At 53.6% G+C, this 19,791-nt stretch overlaps 1 protein-coding gene across 5 annotated transcripts in view; it reads left to right on the top strand.

Moving 5' to 3' along the window:
- Positions 1 to 13,618, top strand: part of ASAP1 (ArfGAP with SH3 domain, ankyrin repeat and PH domain 1) — a 347,294-nt gene extending 333,676 nt beyond the window's left edge. For all 5 annotated transcript variants that reach the window (XM_047842304.1, XM_047842303.1, XM_047842305.1 and 2 more), the window contains 4 exons: positions 604 to 662; positions 5,933 to 6,432; positions 8,374 to 8,496; positions 10,920 to 13,618. In XM_047842304.1, coding sequence (XP_047698260.1) covers positions 604 to 662; positions 5,933 to 6,432; positions 8,374 to 8,496; positions 10,920 to 10,994 — 757 coding nt within the window. In that variant the 3' untranslated portion in view covers positions 10,995 to 13,618. The remainder of the gene's footprint in view (positions 1 to 603; positions 663 to 5,932; positions 6,433 to 8,373; positions 8,497 to 10,919) is intronic.
- Positions 13,619 to 19,791: the final 6,173 nt, after the last annotated feature.

Here is a 19,791-nt window from a genome sequence, read left to right as displayed (position 1 = left end):
CACCTGGAGTGGGCTTCTGTTCCCGAGACTTGGGTGTTTTTCCCCACTCGTTGTGTAAGTGCTCCAAGAGGAAGGAGAGCTCAGGGAGAGCCTGGGGGTCTGAGAACCCAAACGATCTGCTCTGGGGCCATGGAGGATATCAGGGCTCTGGCGATGGACGGAGAGGGGTCTGAATTTATGTCCCCCCTCCCCCACCTTGGCCTGCCTTGGGACCCTCTGCTGGTCACTGAAACTCCACAGACTTCAGTTTTTCCTCACCTGGACGTCGGGGCCGAAGACTTAGGTTGAGAGACTGTATCCCATGAGAGGACTGACTGAGGTTTTGTGGGGACAGATGCTCTCAGTCGGTACTTCTGCGGACAGGTGTCCAGGGGGAAGGGCAGGCAGTTTTCACTTTCACAGGCTTGGCCTTTTCATCCTGTCCTGGGTCCTCCCTGGTCAGGCAAATCTTGAATTGTGGGAAATAGACTGTAATCTTTCGTTAAAGAAATTTTGGAAGGGTTTTTAGAGAATTCACCAAACTCCTGTGATTTCCTTGAATATTATATCATTAATGATATTCTAGCATTTTGAGATCCTAAATGATTCTTATTTATTAATCAGCACCGGCTCTGCAAAGACTGCCCTTGGCCCAAGAGTTCTTCCTAAACTACCTCAGAAAGGTAAGACTCCTCTCTCTCGTGTTCACCTAACTGGAGTATCACCATGCCCTCCAGGGGACAGGTGTCTCTGTCTCTTTAGTTCATGGCTTGGTCCCAGACGCCTGAAGCAGCACCTGGCAGGTGCCCAGTTAATGTTTGTTCAATGAAGAAGGATATTTATTAGCTCCGATTCTGTGGTTAGCAAAACACCATACTTTTCCTAAAAACCACAGTCCTTCTCCAGAAGGCACGCGATCATCCCAGGGATGGACATGCCATTCCTTCCCTTGCACACACGGTCAGAGACCTGGGAACCAGCACCAGCTCTACCGTTCACTCACCATGCAGCCTGGACGGTGGACCCGGAAGCTTCCCGAAGCCTCCAAGTCCTCACTTGTGAATGTGGGCAAGAATGCCTGCTTCGTGAGGCTTCGTGGGGACGAAATGAGATCATGCTTCAGAAAGCACCTCGCTGCTGGGGGGCACAGAAATTCTTCCCTGGGATGGTACCCCTCATGCAAAGCAGAGGGATGCATGCTCTGAGAAGGACAAGAAAGCAGTGTCTCTAAGTGCTGCCTCCTCTCCAAGCAAAGACACTCGGTCCTTTGACCAAATCTTCTTTAATCCTGATGGGGCTTTTCATCCGTAAGACCAGCACGTCCGTCACCTTATCTGCTCCCTCTTCTTTGTTGCCAGCTCCTGCCTGGGAGCTGGGAGAACACCCCCAGACGTGCTTGGTTCATTCTGCCCGTCCTCACCTAGGCCCACAGGCCAGAGGACCCACGTTAGGTGCTGGAGGAGGCTCAGAGGACTCGTGGCCGCTCTGTGGGTTTCGGTGGCCACGGCAAGACCTTTGACCCCAGAAGTCAAAGTGAGGGATTCGTGGCGGAGAGCTGGGATCCACCCCGCTCCAGAGGTCTTTAGTAAAGTGACATATTTGGAGGCGGGCTGCCCAGGCTCCTGTGTAGTACCAGGGAGTCCCAGGTGGCTGCCAGTTCATTCTCCATGGAACACAGAGGAAGCGTCCCCTGGATTTACGAAGTCTTTATCTCAAGTCATTGTTTAATTGTTGTTGTTTTTTAACCTCGGCCCAGAGGGCTGTCCTGATCCCAGAGAAGTTTGAGGTGTTTCCCCGGCCCTGCCGTCACTCCTCCGCGACCAGCCCCACATTCAGCCCTACACTCTTCTCTGCCCATCACGCCTCACCACTGATTCCTTCCACCCGCCTGTCCGGCTCCCTTCCTCCTGCACCCAAACCCTGGCGATTCTTAGCCCCTTCTGTGACACCCCCACCGTGGCCACTGCCACCTTCTCGCTGTCCCACATCCCCTCCGGAGCCAGAGTCTCCCCGAGTGCTCTCCCTCACCTTCCACGCCCCTCCTGTGCTGGATCTGCCCGCTTGACCAGCTCTGGGCTGACTCCACGCACTTGGACATGCTGGAGAGGCACAGTCAGGACCGTAGAGCGGTCCGAGAAGCGGTCAAGACCGCTGAGCTCACGCGGGCCTCGGGTGCGACCTGGTGCCCTCCATCCGCAGGATCTACTGACTCGCCACCACCTTAGCCCTCCATCCTTCACACCTCCTGTTCTCCCCGAAACAATTTCGCTTCTGCTTTCTCCATGAACAGGACATAAGCCCACTCCGCCCCACGCTCACCACCACATGTCCCCGGCTGCCTGCACTTGGCACCCAGGAAGCAGCAGGCTGTGTCCTCAGGTGGACCCCATGCTTATGCACTAGCCACCCCCCCCCCCAACTCTGGAACGGCGTTCCATGCTCGTGCTCTCTCTCTCTCGAAAAATAAAAATAAAAAATTTCTTAGTACTTTCAAATACCCAGTTTACATTTCTAATTATCTCATAAATGCCTGTCTTTTTTTTTTTAATTTTAGAGCTCGAGTGGGGAAGAGAGGGAAATGGGGTGGGGGGGCAGAGAGAGAGAGAGAGAGAGAGAGAGAATCCCAAGCAGGCTCCACTCTCAGTGCAGAGTCCCACACAGGGCTCCATCCCACAACCCTGGGATCATGACCTGAGCTACAGTCAAGAGTCGGACGCCCAACCAACTGAGGCAACCCACACACCCCCCCCCTTTTTTTTCTTTAACAAATCATTTAAGACAAGATAGAATGAAATAAGGTCCACATGTTAACACCTGACTGATTTGTCTCTTGAGCGTCTTGGCTCATGGTTTCCCTTGCATGTCTCTCCTTTTCCGGTGATTTATTGTGGAAGGAACTGGGTTATCTGTCCTCACAGGTTTCTCCAGTTTGTAATTTGCTGACCGCATCCCCATGCGGTTGTTTTAACACGTGCCTGTATTCTCTGGTTCTCCTGTCAGTTGGAAGTGGGACCTAGAGACCCAGTCAGATACAGGTTCAGACTGTAGCAGAGCTACTGCCTGGGGGCTGGGTGTCCTTTTGTCCAGAGGCGGACGCCGTCTGATGGTCTCTCTTTGTGGGAAGCGTTCAGCTGTCAGTGCTCAAAGCCCGGATCCAGTCCTCCCCCCTGTCAAAACCACCCCGCGAGGCCGGTGGCCGGCAGTCGAGTATCAGCCCAATGTCACACAAGCCTGTGTGCAGCAACCCCTTCTGTTGGGAGTCTGGGCCAGGAGTTTGCAGGGTTTTTCTTCCTCTGCCTCCTGTTCCTCAGTTATGCTCTTAGAAGCCATTCTCAGGAGTAGAATGATCACGGCCAAGGGAAGAGTGTTTAATAGGCCGGACTCTGGGTCATGTTGCTTTTCAAAGGGGCTGTATCCACGTGCTTTCCACCCAGTCCAGCCCATGCGAACCAGCTACACCATAACCTCCCAGGTTTCTGCAAGGAGTGGGGGTGGAGGGTGGACTTCTCATCCCTTTTTTGTTCTTACTGGGCCTCACTCTAGCAGCGTGCTCTCTGGAGTCCAGTTTGCGGGGAAAATCAGCTTGTCAACCCTTCAGAGTTAAAAAGGCAGTTCAGAAAGGACTTTTAATTCGAGAGGGGAAAACGCAAAACCAGCTTGGAAATAGAATAGCCAAAGGTTGGGCAAGCTTCCCTAGAGAAGAAACTCCTTATCTTGTTTCTACCTATTACAAAAGTACATGTATTCATTCCAGAAGATTTTTCAAAAAATACAACCAAAAAAAGAAGAAAAACACGAATCACCCGAAGTCTTCTATCTGCCAACATAAAAACAGTTTGGCATATATCCTTTATTCTGTGCTTTGTTTTAGGTTTTGATTTAAGCTGGAGTTGTTGTTGGTTTTTTTGTTTTTTTCACACAACAAATCAACAACATTCTCCATAGCAAATTACACACCATCCGGCTTTTACCGGCTGCATCATAGTCCATTGTCTGGTGCCATGAGGGGCTACGTAGGCCTGGTCATTCTACGTCCACACAGCATGAGGCTTTGGCGCTGTGACCGGTGCGGTGCTGAGCATTCAAGTGCAAGCATCTCATGGCCTGGCTTTGATCCTTTTTCTAGGATAGATTCCTTGCACTGGAGCTGCATGGTTTGGGGTTCTCTCTGCCCAGGACTTAGTGTCTGTTCCCCCAGGAGTGGCTCACAGAGAGGCTTGCCACGCCCACCGCCTCGGGGGATCCCCCAGCTTTGCCCTGTCATTGCCAGCCTCTGCCTTGCGCCCACCCCGTTTGTGACTTGCGAGAGAGGAATCTGGCTTGCTTTAACTCTTTGAGCTCAGCCACACCAGCTGGAGCTCAAGGACCAGCCCGCGAGCAGCGTGCCCTTGAATTTGATTTCCTTAGGAAGGGACATGGCTGAGCAGGCCATGAGCAGAAACAGCTACGGTACAGCCTGTGACAGTTTACAACACCAGCGTTCATCTTTTATTTCTTTTTTTTTTAAATAAATTTTGAGAATATCTTTGGGAATATGTTGTACTTTTAGAGTAGCGTCCTTAGTTTGACTTTCTCCATGTGCCTTAGTCAGCTACTTCCTTGCTGAATGAATGTCTACTGTGTACTTGGCTCTGTACCAGGAGCCCGAGTTATAAGAATAAGTGAAAATGCGAACCCTCGCCTCCAGCAACCCTGACAGTGTGATAATGCTCTTATATAATGCTTAGAGCCTGCCAGGTCCTGTTGGCAAACTCTTGACCTGTACTGACTCATGTTTTAGAAATAAGGAAGGTGAGGCACAGGGAGGTTGTGTAATCTGCCCAAGATCACACAGCAGGTAAGTACTGGGTGGAGTGGCCTTGGACATGTCCATAGGATCTTGGGTCCTACCAGTAGAGCTGTGGGTATAGTTTGACGAACTGGAATCCCCAGGCGGTGCGGTATTCCGGCCGCAGCCACACAGGGAGTGGGGGGGACCTGCCTAGGAAATCCTCCCAAACGCATTAAATAGGCAGAAAACAAAGTTGCAAAGTACGTGAAAATGCCACGTAGGGTTTTTAAAAGATACATTCGTAAGTACAAGGACCTGTGTCACCAAAACGTAGCAGAGGTTACCTCGAAGGATTGGGGTGGGTGAGGAGAGAAGCCTTTTCATCTCTTACCTTATGTAGCGTGTGAAACGTGTGAACGTGAGGAATTCATCATAAATTATGAGACAGCCACAGAACAGAATGCAACATTAAAAAGTACATACTGTTGCCAAAGGAACTTTATTGAACTGGCAAATACTCTTCCTAAAGCAGCATATAGATAAAGGCAGATAAACATTTTATCTGTGAAAAACATACAGAAAAGTCCAGGAGGAAATATGACCCAGTACTGTATTTTTTTGTTTATTTATTTGGGAAGGAAGGGGCAGAGAGAGGGGGACAGAGGATCTCAAGTGGGCTCCATGCCGACAGCAGAGAGCTTGACATGGGGCTCAGACTCCCAAACCTCAAGATCATGACCCAAGCCAAAGTCGGATGCTTAACCGACTGAGCCACCCAGACACCCTGTCCCCTTACTTTAAATGGCTACATTTAGGTGGTAGGCTTGTGGAAAACTTTATAACCTGTTTGTATTATGGTTGCTGTTTTTTTTTTTTAATTTAAACAGTTATGTTTTTTATTTTTATTATTTTTTTTTAACAGTTATGTTTTTTAAATTCTGGATTAGTTTGCACATCCCGTTCCTACATAACTGAGGTGTGAAATAACACACTGTAATGTAGACACCTTCCAGGCCCCCAACTTTTATCTTCTAAGGACGGGCAGTGTGTGCCTGGGTCCGGCCCCGGAGCGAGCACTCACTGTCCCTCGGTCCTCCTGGGGACTGATGGATGGAGGGGGCAGCGCTTCCCCGCCTCGTGGTGCCCTCCAGTGACCTCCCTCTCTGTGGTTTCTTCCCACAGTGGCACTAAGGAAAACAGAAACCAGCCATCACCTCTCCCTGGACAAAGCCAACATCCCGCCCGAGATCTTTCAGAAGTCCTCACAGTTGGCAGACTTACCGCAGAAGCCACCACCCGGAGACCTGCCCCCGAAGCCCACAGAACTGGGTCCCAAACCCCAAATTGGAGATTTGCCTCCTAAGCCGGGAGACCTGCCCCCCAAGCCCCAGCTGGGAGACCTGCCCCCCAAGCCCCAGCTGGCAGACTTACCCCCCAAGCCACAGATGAAGGACCTCCCTCCCAAACCGCAGCTGGGAGACCTGCTGACGAAGTCCCAGGCTGGGGACGTGTCGCCCAAGGCCCAACAGCCCCCAGACGTCACCCAGAAGTCACACCCGGTGGATCTCTCCCCGAACGTGCAGTCCCGAGACGCCATCCAAAAGCAAGCATCCGAAGACTCCAACGACCTCACGCCCACTCTGCCAGAGACGCCCGTCCCGCTGCCCAGGAAAATCAATACGGTGGGTAGGCGCCGCGTTTGAGGCTTTCGTGAGCCCGCTGCTGCGCTCCGGGGCCCCGCGGGAGGGCATGTGCTCCAGCGGGCCCAGAAGCAGCACAGGCCTGCTCGCCTCCCCTGGCATCGAGCCAGAGCAGAGCCCGGCGGTCAGGGACACGGGCGTTGCACTCCAGCGGGCGGGCCTCAGGACCTGCCTTCGGCGCACGCTCCGACTGCGTGACCTGGGCCCTTTACTTACCCTCTCGGAGCCTCGGTTTCCCCGTACACAGAAAGGAGCCAGTGCAGTCACCGAGCCAGCTCACAGGCAGTTAAGTGTAGTGACAGTGGCACCAAGCTGGCACCTTGCAGACACTCAGCTCTAAGAGCCTGGAGGACCAGAGTCCTCCTCTCCTAGAGTCACAGGAGAGCAGGTTCCGTCTCCGGATTCTGCAGATCTGCTCTCTGCTTCTCGCCGCATCTTCCTGGAGGAGGTGGAGGCAAAGCCCAGGGGACTTGCACGTGCAGAACTTGGTTGAAATCTCACACTCCCTCGTTTTCATGAAACGCTTCCTACTCTGTAATATGTCGGTTTTATTCTAATATAAAAATGCTTTTTGCCCAAAAAACCCTTCTTTGGGGCAGGGCTCCAGGAAGATTCAGCGTGCCGTTGGTGGGGGGCACTGGCGGCCCAGGCCAAGGAGCTCAGTCCCCGAGGGAGCAGAAGGGCCGCCCGCTGCGCGCGGTTCTGCCCTCGCCCTATGTAAGAACAGCGTTGCAGCAGAAGTGTGTCCCTTCCACCCTGCAGGAGAGGAGGGACGAACACAGCCCGCTGTCCACGGCTCGGAGGCCGCCCTGGGCGGTGTGGCACGTATGCTCACTCTCCCCGAAGGCAACCTCCCGAGACCCCGGGCGCCGCTGCTGGCCTTGCCGAGTGCAGTTTCCGGCCCACACCACGCACTTGCACGGTTGTCTGACGCTGTCGTTTCATCCTCCCCGTTGTAAATTCTCGCCTACGGGCCTTAGAGCTGAGACGCCTTGGCCGCCGCTCCTCCAGCGTCACCGGCCCCGGGAGGGGCTGCAGAGAGGAAGGGGGTGGCTGAGGGACAGCCCAGAGCATGCAGAGGAGTCAGCTGACCCAAAACACTGAGAGACACTGCTCGGTTTTGGGGGGTTTTTAAATGAGAGAGAGAGAGACACAGCACAAGCAGGGGACGGGTGGGCGGGGGGGGGGGGGGGGGGGGGGGGGACACAGAACCTGAAGCAGGCTCCAGGCTCTGAGCTGTCAGCACAGAGCCTGACGGGGGGTTCGAACCCACGAACCGTGAGATCATGACCTGAGCCGAAGTGGGACGCCTAACCAACTGAGCCACCCAGGCGCCCCACACCTTGCCTTTTGTAATACTAATTATTTAACGAGCAGGGCACCAGAAACCTCCTTTCGAAGATGATTTCTCTATTTCCATCTTTCTGTTTGCAAAAAATCAGAACAGATAAAAGCCCAAGGGAAAAGTGATCAGACGTTAATACATTGTTGGGAACTGCCTGGAAGCCTCCCACCCAGGCTGCTGCATCCTGGTTCCCCAGCATGTGCTGACTTGGTACTTTGCGTGAGGGGACTGAGAAATGTGTTCATGTCGTGCGTTCAGTCTGCAGAGGATGCACATTCTTCTTTACATCATGTTTCCCGGCACCATTTTTACCCTCTGCTGTCATCTCTGCAAGCTGCTGTTGTGGGTGGGGGGAGGGCAGGGTGCCTCATGGCTTTCGGTGGAGCTGCATTTTGATCCCCGCCCATAATTCGCTCCGTCCCAGAGCTCGGGGAAGAGGGAGGGGGCGCACAGCACCTGGGCGCCTGGCAGACCGGCCTCCCCTCCCACAGGGGAGAAGTCGAGGCTCGGGGAGGTTAAAGCCCACGCCGAGGTCTGCGTGTCCTTTTTTCAGCTAAAACCCAGTTTCTTTATTGAAGGGCAAAAACAAGGTGAGGCGAGTGAAGACCATCTACGACTGCCAGGCGGACAATGACGATGAGCTCACCTTCATGGAGGGGGAAGTGATTGTGGTCACGGGGGAGGAAGACCAGGAGTGGTGGGTACGTACCAGGGGGCGGGGGGTAGGGGGCGGGGGGTGCCCGCCCCGCGATGAGGAGCAGCGCCCGGCGCCAGGATCCTGCCTCGCTTACCCTCTGCTGTGGTCGCTGGGTGTCTTCTGTCACCGCTGTCGTGCTAGGAACAGAGCCGTGGGGCTTCGAAACTGGGTCAGGAGAATTACCGCACGCGTGTGCTTTACCCTTGTTATCATGCCCCCCCCCCCCCCCCCCCCCCCCGTGAGCCGCAGGTATTTGCTGCCGTTTCACTGGAAGAGCTCAGGACCGTTCAGCATGGTAGGCAGCTGGATTCGGGAGCGTCTCTGACCCCGAAGCCCGATGCCCTGCTCCCCAAAACACACCGTCCCGGGCTCAGGCTCGGAGGCCTGCGTCCCTGTTTACCACTGCCCTGTCCCCAGGCTCAGTCCTTAATCCACCCTGCAGGCCTGTCTTTGTAAAGTGGGCCATCAGACCTTCCTCACTTGATTTTAGAGGATTAAGTGAGAATATCTATAAAAATCCCTTTTTCATTAAAACTGCTGCCCAGGTGTCAGAACGGAAAGGCACCGTCACCCTCACACAGCGGCTATTTGGAGATTCTCGGTGGCTGTAAGGGCAGCCGACAGGTCTATGCTGTCCTGGCTGCCACGGGAGTGGGCCTCCCGTGACAACTGGCCGGAGGCATCAGGGATGGTGTCCTCTGATCGTTCCCAGCATCAGCCTGGAGGTTCTGCTTCCTTGGCAGCCTGCACCCCACCTGCCCAGAGGGACCCCATTCTGTCTGCTGGGAAGGGACCTGTGGTTCACAGTTGCCAGCAGAGCCTGCTGGGGCCCAGAGCACACGTGCACGTATGCACACACACACACACACACACACAGGTGTGTACCTTTGGCTCTTCTGCCTTTGGGCCTGGAGAGTGACTGCAGATTCTCGATCACAGCGGCAGAGATTTTGCTGGGACTGAAGCAGCGACGCTGGGGACCTGGGAAGCGGGGACGCTCTGGGCCTCTGGCAAGTAGAAGCCAGGGTGCTGGGAGAACAGAGCTGCTGGCCTGAGTGTCAGGAGTGCTGAAGCTGGGAAGCCCCGGCTGGAGGGATGAGGTGCCTCCCCCCTGCTCCAGAGGGACAAGTGGGGATAGCCCCGGGCCCCTCCTGCCTCTGTTAGGATCGGGCCTCCTCCTGGGGTGGAGCCTGCTAGAGAGTCATGACAAGGAGATGGGCTCTGAAGACCCCGTGGGAGTCACTCACAACGCTCTGTGGCCTCGGATGAGGCATGTCCCTTCTGGCGGCCTGTTTCCTGCTCAGAAATGGGCCGTGAGTAACCCCTCCCCACAAGGATGCCCTTTGATGATACGGTGATGTTATTACAAGCAAGCGGCAACCAGATCCCTTGCTAAGAAAGTGGTGACGACAGCAGAGGATCCAGAGGGAGTAAGTGGAAAGTTTTTAGTGTCAGCACATCTGCCAGAGCAGACATAAAAATAATGCCGTGCGTGGCACCAGCGATTTCTGATGGACAGAACCCTCTCACGTGCCTGACGCCAGCTGAGCAAGACGCCCGAGGTGAGCAGGTCAGGTCTTACGTTAGCTCCACCTCCAAGATGAGAAGCCCATGCCCCACGGCCCAGGGGGGCCCCGGGGGCTGCCCCAGGTCAAAGAGCCGGTGAATAAAGGAACCAGCCCTGGGCTCCCCCCACAGCTCCTGCCTCAGCTGCCGTCCACATTGCGGGTGTTTCGTAGATGAAAATGAGAGCTGACCTGGTCCCTAAGGCCACCATCCGTCCACTCTCTGCTTTTGTCCTTTAAAGCCAGTGTGCGTGTGTCCTCTTTGTTCTGAAGGCTCGTGACAGGATTCTCCTTCATGCAATTAATGGGGGCCTAACTGAGCTAATTAGGAGGTTCTTGCTGGGCACTGCGGCTCACAGGCTCGGGCAGCAGACCGTAAAGTGACCCCAGGCCACCGTCCATCTCAGACCTTATCGGTCTCCTTCCCCCACAGCAGCCAGAACGTGCAGGTCTGGCCCGCAAGCCAGCCCTTCGCATCTGTGTGGGTTTTCGTGTAACCTCGCGAGAGTCCTGAGGAGAAAGGGTCCTTCAGCCCCATTTTTCAGACAAGGCTTAGCAAGGCTTGTGCGAGGAGGCTCAGCGGGAGAGCGGGTTGAGCGCCCCGGTTAAGAGCGTGGACTGTGGAGTCTGCAGCCCGTGTGGGACCGCGGGCAGGTCCTCCCGCCCGCGCGCGTGGACGCTCCCCTCCTTGGGGCTGGCGTGCGGGCGCCATGAGGTCCCGGAGAAGCGCTGAGCGTGTCCTACCTTCTTCTGTTATTGCTGCACGTAGTTTATTGTCATTAGCGCCCTATAGCTCACCAGGTTGGGGGGCACCCCAGGCCCGTGGGCCGCCTGCAGACTGACGACTCTTTTCTCCCCGCAGATCGGGCATATTGAAGGACAGCCTGAGAGGAAGGGGGTCTTTCCAGTGTCCTTTGTTCACATCCTGTCTGACTAGCAAAGAGCAGGACCTTGAGATTGTCCACATCTTCACGCAAGACTGCCGCCTCCACGTACTCCCGTGCACACGTGTATATAGCTGCTGTTACAGAACGAGGGACTCACTCCAGGGCCACCTCAGGAGGGGAACGTAGTGTGTGTTGTAAATAGTCCGTGGTCTTCCGCCTTCGCCAGTATTAGGGTAGCCCTGGGACCCGGCGCGCCTTACTGGTTTGCCAAAGCCATCCTTGGCGTCTAGCACTTCACATCTCTATGCTGTTCTCCAAGCAAACAGACAAAAACAGGAATATAGCAACTGCTGGCTTCGCAAGGAGAAGTGGTCTCCAGCAGCCGTCGAAAGGCGTAGAATTGACTCGTGTTCCTAACAAAACAGTATTCTCCATTGTTACTGAAAATGCAACGTTAGCAGAGAGGTGGGTGCTGTTCTCCAGGTGAAATTAGCTCCATGACAGAACGGCCTGTAGCGGTCTGTGTGCACGGTTCACAGCCACAAAAACCTACTTGGGTATTTATTACAGAGAAGTGCTCGGTTAAACCTAAGTGTTGCTCCTTCAGCAAAATAAAATACTCACCGGCCCAAACCCTTTGGTGGCAGTTGACCGTCCCCACCGCCTCGGGCAGGCTAGGCGCGGGCGGTTTATCCTGTCTTACGGTGACGAGTGCCCGCCCCTGAGATATTACCTCATTATGCAGAAATAACATATCCTTCACGACTATTTTGACAAAAGCTTAAAACACATCTGGTGAAGTTCAACTTTCAGGAACCGAGGACCGCCAGGAAACATTAGCCTCTACATTATGCATGCATTTAGAAGCTTACCTGAAATCTGCCTTTTATAAAGGAACAGTACGGACAAGTTGAACTGTACATTTTTTAAACTTGATCGCCATTAAAGCAGAAATTATAAGGTTGCGACAATACCCGTTTCTAGTCAGTCATTTGGCCTTCTCAGAGCGTGAAGCTGCATATCACGTTATGAATTAGCATCCTCCCGATGTGTTAAAGCACCTGATACACCAGTTTAAATTCATTATTTTGTCAGTTTTGTCCTTGATCAATTTAAACCTGTAAAAGAGGATTCAAGAAGAATTTAACAGTCGGCCCTTCACACGGCTTCCCCCCCACCCCCACCCCCCCATAGGATCCGGGTGCTGAAGCCAGCCTCCTGTTCCTCCGTGCTTTTGATGACACCCGAGGCGTAGGTGAGGCTTCCAGCCTTAAGCTGACTTCAGTAAACCCGTTCCCTTCAAGGCAGGTCGCGGCCAAGTGCTCGAACGCCGCCGTGAACCGGCGCTCTTCCCGCAGCGAGGCTCCCTCCGTGTTCTCTCCGTCCCAGTCGTGGCCATCAGGCCGCTGAGGGCGCCCTGCGCGCTCGGTCTTGTCCGCCGGTCTGGATTCTGAAAAGAACACGTTCTTTTCAGCGTCCCCCAGTCGGCGGAGCCGCCCTCTGGATTCCGAGGCCCGTGTGTCCTTGTGGCATCGCGTTTGCTTAAACCGCTTTGTTGGCAACAGCATAGAAAGCTGGTGTTCTTAAGCAGGGAACCTCGGCAGCGCGTGGTTTAGAAACGCTCGTCTCACAGACGCGCGCTCCCGCCCGCGCCCGTGGGAAAAGCCCCCTCGACCACAGCCACAGCGCTCAGTGAGTGGTAGGGAGCCCGGCTCTGCTGAAGGGGTCGCCGCGAAAACTCCGAACACCCACCTCACAAAGAAACCTTGCGTGAACGCACCTGCACCGCGACTTCCCAGCTGTTCCTGGAAAGTGGTTTTGAGCAGTTGCTGGCCCGGCGGCCCCCACGAGCCGCGCACAGCCCGCCAGCGTCCGGAGCCAGGCGGCGCACGGGGCCGTCGGCCCAGGAAGGCGCCGTCCCAAGTCACGGAGCGTCCTGGTTCATTCAAGTACGCGTTCCGAGTTGCATTGAAGAACCGTTCGTCTCTGTGGCCTACGGTATTTTCAGCCGATCTCAAAATAAACTGGTTTTCTAAAAAACTCAAAACCTAGATGTCTAAAATTACACGGAGTCCTTGTCTGTTCTTTCTCCTCCTTCCACAGATGCGGTTGTTTCTTTGGGTTTTTTTCCAACACCTTCTGTGTTTTTCTTTCTGGTTTTTTGATTTCCGTGAGGAATTTGCGTTCTGTCTAATCCAGCTTACGGCGAGACATAGGAAAGCTAGGGACGAGTACCTTTGGTGATCTTGGTCGAGTTTGAACCTTTGTTCTGAAACTCAGCGAGCCACTATCTGCAATTTCGTACATGATATAGTATTTTGAAGGTATGGAACCTTATGGGGAAAAAAATAGTTAATTAGTTCTTTTTTCCCCCAGAGGGGAAAGTTACGTTCTGCAAATAGCCTGTGTCTTATTTTACTGTTGAACAGCAATTGCTATTTATTTTTTTATTGCCTAGAACTTCTCCACGTTGTATAGGAACCCCGTAGTGCCGCTAGATAAATTCCAGACTCTCGTCTGGGTGTTACCACGAGGCATCAGTACACTTGTCATCTCACATGGAGTTAATGTGACCGTTTTTCAGTACTGTATGTGTTAATTTCTACTTTTTTTAATATTTAAAATTGCTTTTAAATAAACATATTCTCAGTTGATCCCAAACATCTGAAATCAAGCCATTTTGTGAGTCGTCCACTCTGTTCCATTCGGAGAGAATCAGGGCTCTTGCTTGGCTGTGCTTTGGGGCGGCGGGTGGGTGGGTCGATAACACGGCCGTTCCAGCTCCCGTGTCAAAGCTTTGGAGACAGAAAGATGTCCATCACTTTCCTGGGCTTACAAAACAATTCCTCTGCATTTTGTCCGCCCCCCCCCATTCCCACTCCCACCTCCATGCACCCACTTCTCCTTTTTATGTGAAGAGGGGAGAGCCCTGCCCCACCCAGCAAGAGGCACACACCTCTCAGCTTTACAGAGTTTAAAAAGGAGGGGGGCGCCTGGGTGGCTCAGTCGGTTGAGCGTCCAACTTCAGCTCAGGTCATGATCTCATGGTTTGTGGGTTCGAGCCCCGCATCGGGCTCTGTGCCAACAGCCTGGAGCCTGCTTCGGATTCTGTGTCTCCCTGTCTCTCTGCCCCTCCCCTGCTCATGCTCTGTGTCTTTCTGTCTCAAAAATAAATAAAACATTAAAAAAAAAATTAAAAAGGAGGCCCAGAAAGCCTCACTGCCCTGCAGGACATGCCGCGGCTGGTAAACAACCGAGTCTGGGTCCAAGTGAGTGGTTCTGGCCCCGGTGCCGTCCTAGGATCCGTTGCAGCGTTCCAGCCTGGAAGCAGAGGTGGAAAACGGCTGGAGGCGACAGCACTAAACACTCTCGAGTGTTGGCCTGGCACTCCTTCGGTTTCCTCGTTGGTGGAGGTTAGTGCCTATTACACACCTAGACCAGATAAAGCCTACAGACGGTGCTGACAGGGAAGATGGGCTTTGGTGTGGACACCAGTGACTATCAGGCTATTTCTGGGACAGGCTAATGCAATTATCCGGATAGTTCAGGCAAAGGGGAAGCCGGCTTTCTCTCGAATCAGCGCTGCAGTGGTTACATCGGTTCCATATTGTTTTAAACCCGGTAGGTGTCTGTCTGAAATGAACGGACTTGCCCCCCTCGGAGGCAGCCCCTCCAGGATGCTGCGAGCTGCCTCGGACATTCCTCCCCCAGTGACGCCAGAAACCAGAGGAACTCTGATCTCCCTGCCTTCGGCCCTTTGAACACTAGACGGTTGATGAGCCTGTGTTTCCCGTACGCGCATTCAGTCTCCTGTGCAGCGAAAATCCTCTCGAGGCACATCTTCAGATGAGGAAATCCGCTCATGGGGCTGAAGGGACTTGCTCAAGGTCACTGATGGCAGCAGGGCGAGCCCAAGTCCTTGTGGCCTCGGCAACAGCCTCCTCCCACCCCCACTCCCTGCTCTACTTGTTTCTCCTCTTCCCCAATCCTAGATCTTCCTTCCAGAATGTGGCCTGCGTGGGTAGTGGAGACTGTAATTCTAATTCAACCTCTCCTACTTTGCCCCCTCCCCACTGCGTGTGTCCTCACCCACCCGGGCTGGTATCTGACCTTTCCAGGTCTCAGCATGTAGGTAACTCAGGGCCGAGGGGCTCCTCTCTCTGCAGCTGACCATGTGCTCACTCGCACAGCCCCACGGAGGGGACACGTTGAGTCCGGCCTGTCCAGCAGCAGCCTGGGCTGGAGGGGAGGCTACCTTAAATATCCGAGCTCGTACATTCCCCAGATATTCTCTGTGTGTCGAGAAGATGCCAGACCTGTAGTTGCAAAGACGAACCCCAAAGCTCTGTCCCTGAGAAGCCCTCAGGGGGAGGGGGACAGAGAAGCACTGATGACCGTGGGGCCCACCCGGTGGGGGGCGTCCTGGGGCCCTCAGTCTGCGCTCCTGCTACAGGCCCGCACTGACCGAGAGGGTGAAAGGCAGAGAGCTCGCACGGAGGCTGGCGGGAGAGCGATGCTCCCCTACAACAGCTGGAGCAGCGCCCCCCCCCAAGTAACAGGTGCAGCCGCCTGCCCCAGTGACCGCTCACCTGCACCGAGGCCCTGGGGCACGGCCAGACTCCTCTCTGTAGCACCAGGAACCTGGACTGGTCTCCTCCCCTCTTTAAAGACGAGCAGGCTGCAGCTTAGGGAGGTCAAGTCGTAACTGGCCAAGAGTCAAGTTGCTACCAAAGGGCGGGACCAGACTTGAACCCTGAGGTCAGGGCCCGTGTGGCCGCCAGCCATGACCCCGCGCTGCCTGTGTGCTGCTAGTACGCTCCCTGGCTGCCATTTCTGAAGGGAACTCGGGTCAATGCCACCCCACCCCCAGCCTTCTATGGACAGGTTAGCCCCACAGGCAGGGGTGAACCATGAAGTGCAATGAAGTAGGCGGATCCGAGGGCCCTGCGGGGGAGTATTCCTTAGATCTGCTCTGCAGCGGGAGCCAGGGGTCGGGCCGGCACGCGGGGGGCCTGGTGCGCGTAAAAGTGACCGGGGAGGCAACAGTGAGCGAGCCAGTGTGCATCTGTGAGCACAGCAGCCCCGTGTGCAAACATTGAAACACTTAAGCTCCTGAAAACAGGAATTAAAGCTCAGATAAACACAGCTGTTTTGCAAAAACCTTACCCCACAGCAAACCCTAGGCAGAGGCTCAGGAGGCCAAAACTCTGACCTGCAAAACCGCCTGGGGAGAAAGCTTGCCGGTGGGCAAGCTTCTGTGGGCAGAATTTTGCATGTTGCTTCATAGGTCCAAGTGGATCTCAGAATAAGCCGTCTGCACGCTGAAAATATGTTAGGGCCAGGTTCTCAGGCTGGGTGGCTAGCATCATCGGGGCGGGTGTGGGGGGGAGGGCTTCAGTATTCAAGTCAGACTCCGGGGCCCTGTGCCTGGAGATTCGGGGTCGTTCTGAGCCTGCATCTAGCCGGCATCCACAGGTGATTCCCACGCACCAACCGGGGGCACGGTCCCTGTCATCCTCAAAAACGACAAGAACTTGAAACCTCACTTTCCCCAGGGACAGGTGAGAGATCAGAACCACAAATGTACGCAAAGCTCGACACGCAGTTGGTCCTTGCTAGGCATCCCTTGAGTGAGTGAACGCAGGAACCCGGCAAAGGCACCGGCCGTTGGGGGCGGGGGAGGGTCACGTTAGCAGGGGAAGCATCGTGCTTTCAAGGGCGTGGGGAGCACCCACCCCAGCGAGGGCCAAGGCCAGGGAGCCTCTGATCCACATTTGCTCTGCCCACTTGCACTGCATATTGCTGACTCCCACCCAGTAAACAGGCGGCTTGACAATGGACCTCTTTTTATGGCGCACTAAGCCTCAGAACAAAGATTCACAAGAATGCATTGTCCAAATGTGCAAGCTTCGTTCCTGCTCAGCTGGAACCACTTAGAAAACTCAGACACCAGGACTCCCCTGGCCTGCCCTGCCGCCTGTACCAGCAGGGATCTCGTTTCGCGGCTCCAGAGAGAAAGCTCTAGAGGTGACAGAGCAACAGGTGTATATGCCGCCTTTCCTGCTTTCCCTTCCAGGCTAGTGTCGGCGGCCTGGGGTTCACTTTCCCACCTGAAGCCAAGGCCTGGTCTGGTCCGTGCCCAAGTGGAAGGTGCTGGGGTGGCGGGCCAGCTTGCAAGGAGAGGGAAGATAAGGCAGGAGGCAGAAAATAGGAACAGAGTGAAAGTGAGATCGGCTGAGAATCTGTCTACCGAAGCTGAACTTGCCCCTGGACCCGTAGACTCCCCGGGAGAAATGTGTGCTCGTGCTGGCTGAAAGAATAAGAGTGTCCTTAGCAGGACTATTATAACGGTAGAAACCTAGAAACCGCCCCAATGTCCATCAACAGTGCAATGGCCGTGTAACCTGGGGATTCATTGCACCATGTGATGAGGATGATCATTATACAGACAATAGAGATGAACGTCCCAGGGTCGAGTGCAGGACGCCAGACTCTAAATTAGAGTTCACCTTCGATTCTACGTAACAAAAAGAAACAACGTATCTATGTGGTTACAAGTCGGAATCGGGGTTGCCCAAAGGGAATCCTGCAGGAGACGCTGGGGGACCGACTTCGGGGTACAGATCCTATTCTATTTGTTCCTCTGGGTGCAGCTCACACGCTTCTTCACTTTGTGAAAATTCACTGAGCTGTTCACTTCTGATATGTGCGCTTTCTTCATGTGTTATTCTCAGGGGCATGCTGATAAATGTGTAGCCAGCTCTCAAAAAAGTAAAATATTTAGAAGCCCTTATCTGTAGCATCTCCCAATTCTGGCGGTGTATCTCTAGCACGGCTGATTACAAACTGCTAATGTGATGCCCCTGAATGCCAGGTCGGGAAAAGAGGCACAGATTGTCTAGTCCATCCTTGCAAATTGGGTTGAGCCAGCTCCAGGGGTCTGCTGGTTGTACTTCAACAAAAGTTTTTTGTTTTGCTTTGCTTTGCTTTGCTTTGCTTTGTTTTGTTTTGTTTTGTTTTGTTTTAAAGGAAGCCTGGGGCGCCTGGCTGGTCGGTAAAGCCTGTGACTCTTGATCTCGGGGTTGTGAGTTCAATCCCCACAATGGGCATGGAGCCCACTTAAAATAAAGGTTAAAAATAATAATAAAGGGGCACCTGGGTGGCTCCCTTGGTTAAGTGTCTGACTCTTGATTTCAGCTCAGGTCATGATCTCACAGTTTGTGGGTTTGAGCTCCGCGTCGGGCTCTGTGCTGACAGCTCGGAGCCTGGAGCCTGCTTCGGATTCTGTGTCTCCCTCTCTCTCTGCCCTTCCCCTGCTCACGCTTTCTCTTTTTCCCTCTCTCTCTCTCTCCCTCTCTCTCCTCCTCCTCTCAAAAATAAACATTAAAAAATTTTTAATTAAAATAATAATAATAATTAAAATTAAAAGCTAAGTAAGTCTGCTCGAATGCGAAGGTGAGCCCTTGATGACCTCGCTACCTGCTTAACATCTGTCACCTACCTCCCCACCTCTCTTCTTTTTTAAACATACAACAGCTTGGGGCGCCTGGCTGGCTCAGTTGGTAGAGCATGTGACTCTCGATCTTGGGGTCGTGAGTTTGAGCCCCGTGTTGGGTGTAGAGATTACTTAAATAAAACTCAAACATATAACAGCTTCATTGCAATATAATTCACAGACCATACAGTTTGCCCATTTAAAATGTACATTTCGGGGCGCCTGGGTGGCGCAGTCGGTTAAGCGTCCGGCTTCAGCCGGGTCACGATCTCGCGGTCCGTGAGTTCGAGCCCCGCGTCGGGCTCTGGGCTGACGGCTCGGAGCCTGGAGCCTGTTTCCGATTCTGTGTCTCCCTCTCTCTCTGCCCCTCCCCCGTTCATGCTCTGTCTCTCTCTGTCCCCAAAATAAATAAACGTTGAAAAAAAAAATGTACATTTCGATGGTGTTTAGTGTATTCCCAGAATTGTACAACCGTCACCACACTTAACTTTAGAACATTTCATCACCCCAAGAAGAAACCCCGTATCCGTTAGTCACTCCCCATTTCCCTTCAGCTCTTGACAACTGGTAATTTACTTCCGGTCTATATAGGTTAGTCTCCTTTACACATTTCATATAAATGGACTCATAAAATATATGGTCCTCTCTGGCTTCTTCTACTTAGCATGATGTTTTCAAGGGTCATCCATGTTGTCGAATATATCAGTATTTCATTTCTTTTCATTGCCAGGTAATATTCCACCCTATGGATGTACTTTGCCTTGTTTATCCGTTGATGAGCCTTTGGATTGCGTCCCCTGTTTGGACCGTTTTGAATAACGCTGCTGTGAACATTTGTGTGTCAGGTCTTGTGTGGGCGTATGTTTTCATTTCTCATCCCTAAGAGTGGACATGTTGGGTCATGGCTATCACTGTGTGTGACCATGTGAGGAGCTTCGGACTGATTTCCACGGCGGCGCCCTGTGTTACACCCCCACCAGCGGTTCGTGAGGACTTCCTGTTTCTCCACGACCTCGACAACACTGTTTATTATCTGTCTTTTTTATGAGAGCCTGCCACGTGGGGTTGGAGTGGTGCCTCATTGTGGTTTTGATCTGCGTTCCCCTGATGACTAACGCCATGGATTGTCCTTTCATGTGCTTCCCGGCCACGTGCAAGTCTGCTACAGAGAAGGCTACATAGTAACCTTTCCCCGGGTTAAAATGGGGATTGTCTTTTCCTTACTGACTTGTAGGAGGTTTATTTGTTTGAGAGAGAAAGAGAGTGAGCAGGGGAGGGGCAAAGGGACGGAGAGAGAGAATCCCAAGCAGGTAGCCCTCCATCAGCACAGAGCCAGACTCGGGCTCGATCCC

The sequence above is a fragment of the Prionailurus viverrinus genome, chromosome F2, assembly GCF_022837055.1.
Source record: "Prionailurus viverrinus isolate Anna chromosome F2, UM_Priviv_1.0, whole genome shotgun sequence".
NCBI lineage: Eukaryota > Metazoa > Chordata > Mammalia > Carnivora > Felidae > Prionailurus > Prionailurus viverrinus.
Note: the sequence above shows the minus strand (reverse complement) of the source record. Positions and strands in the feature narration are given on the sequence as shown.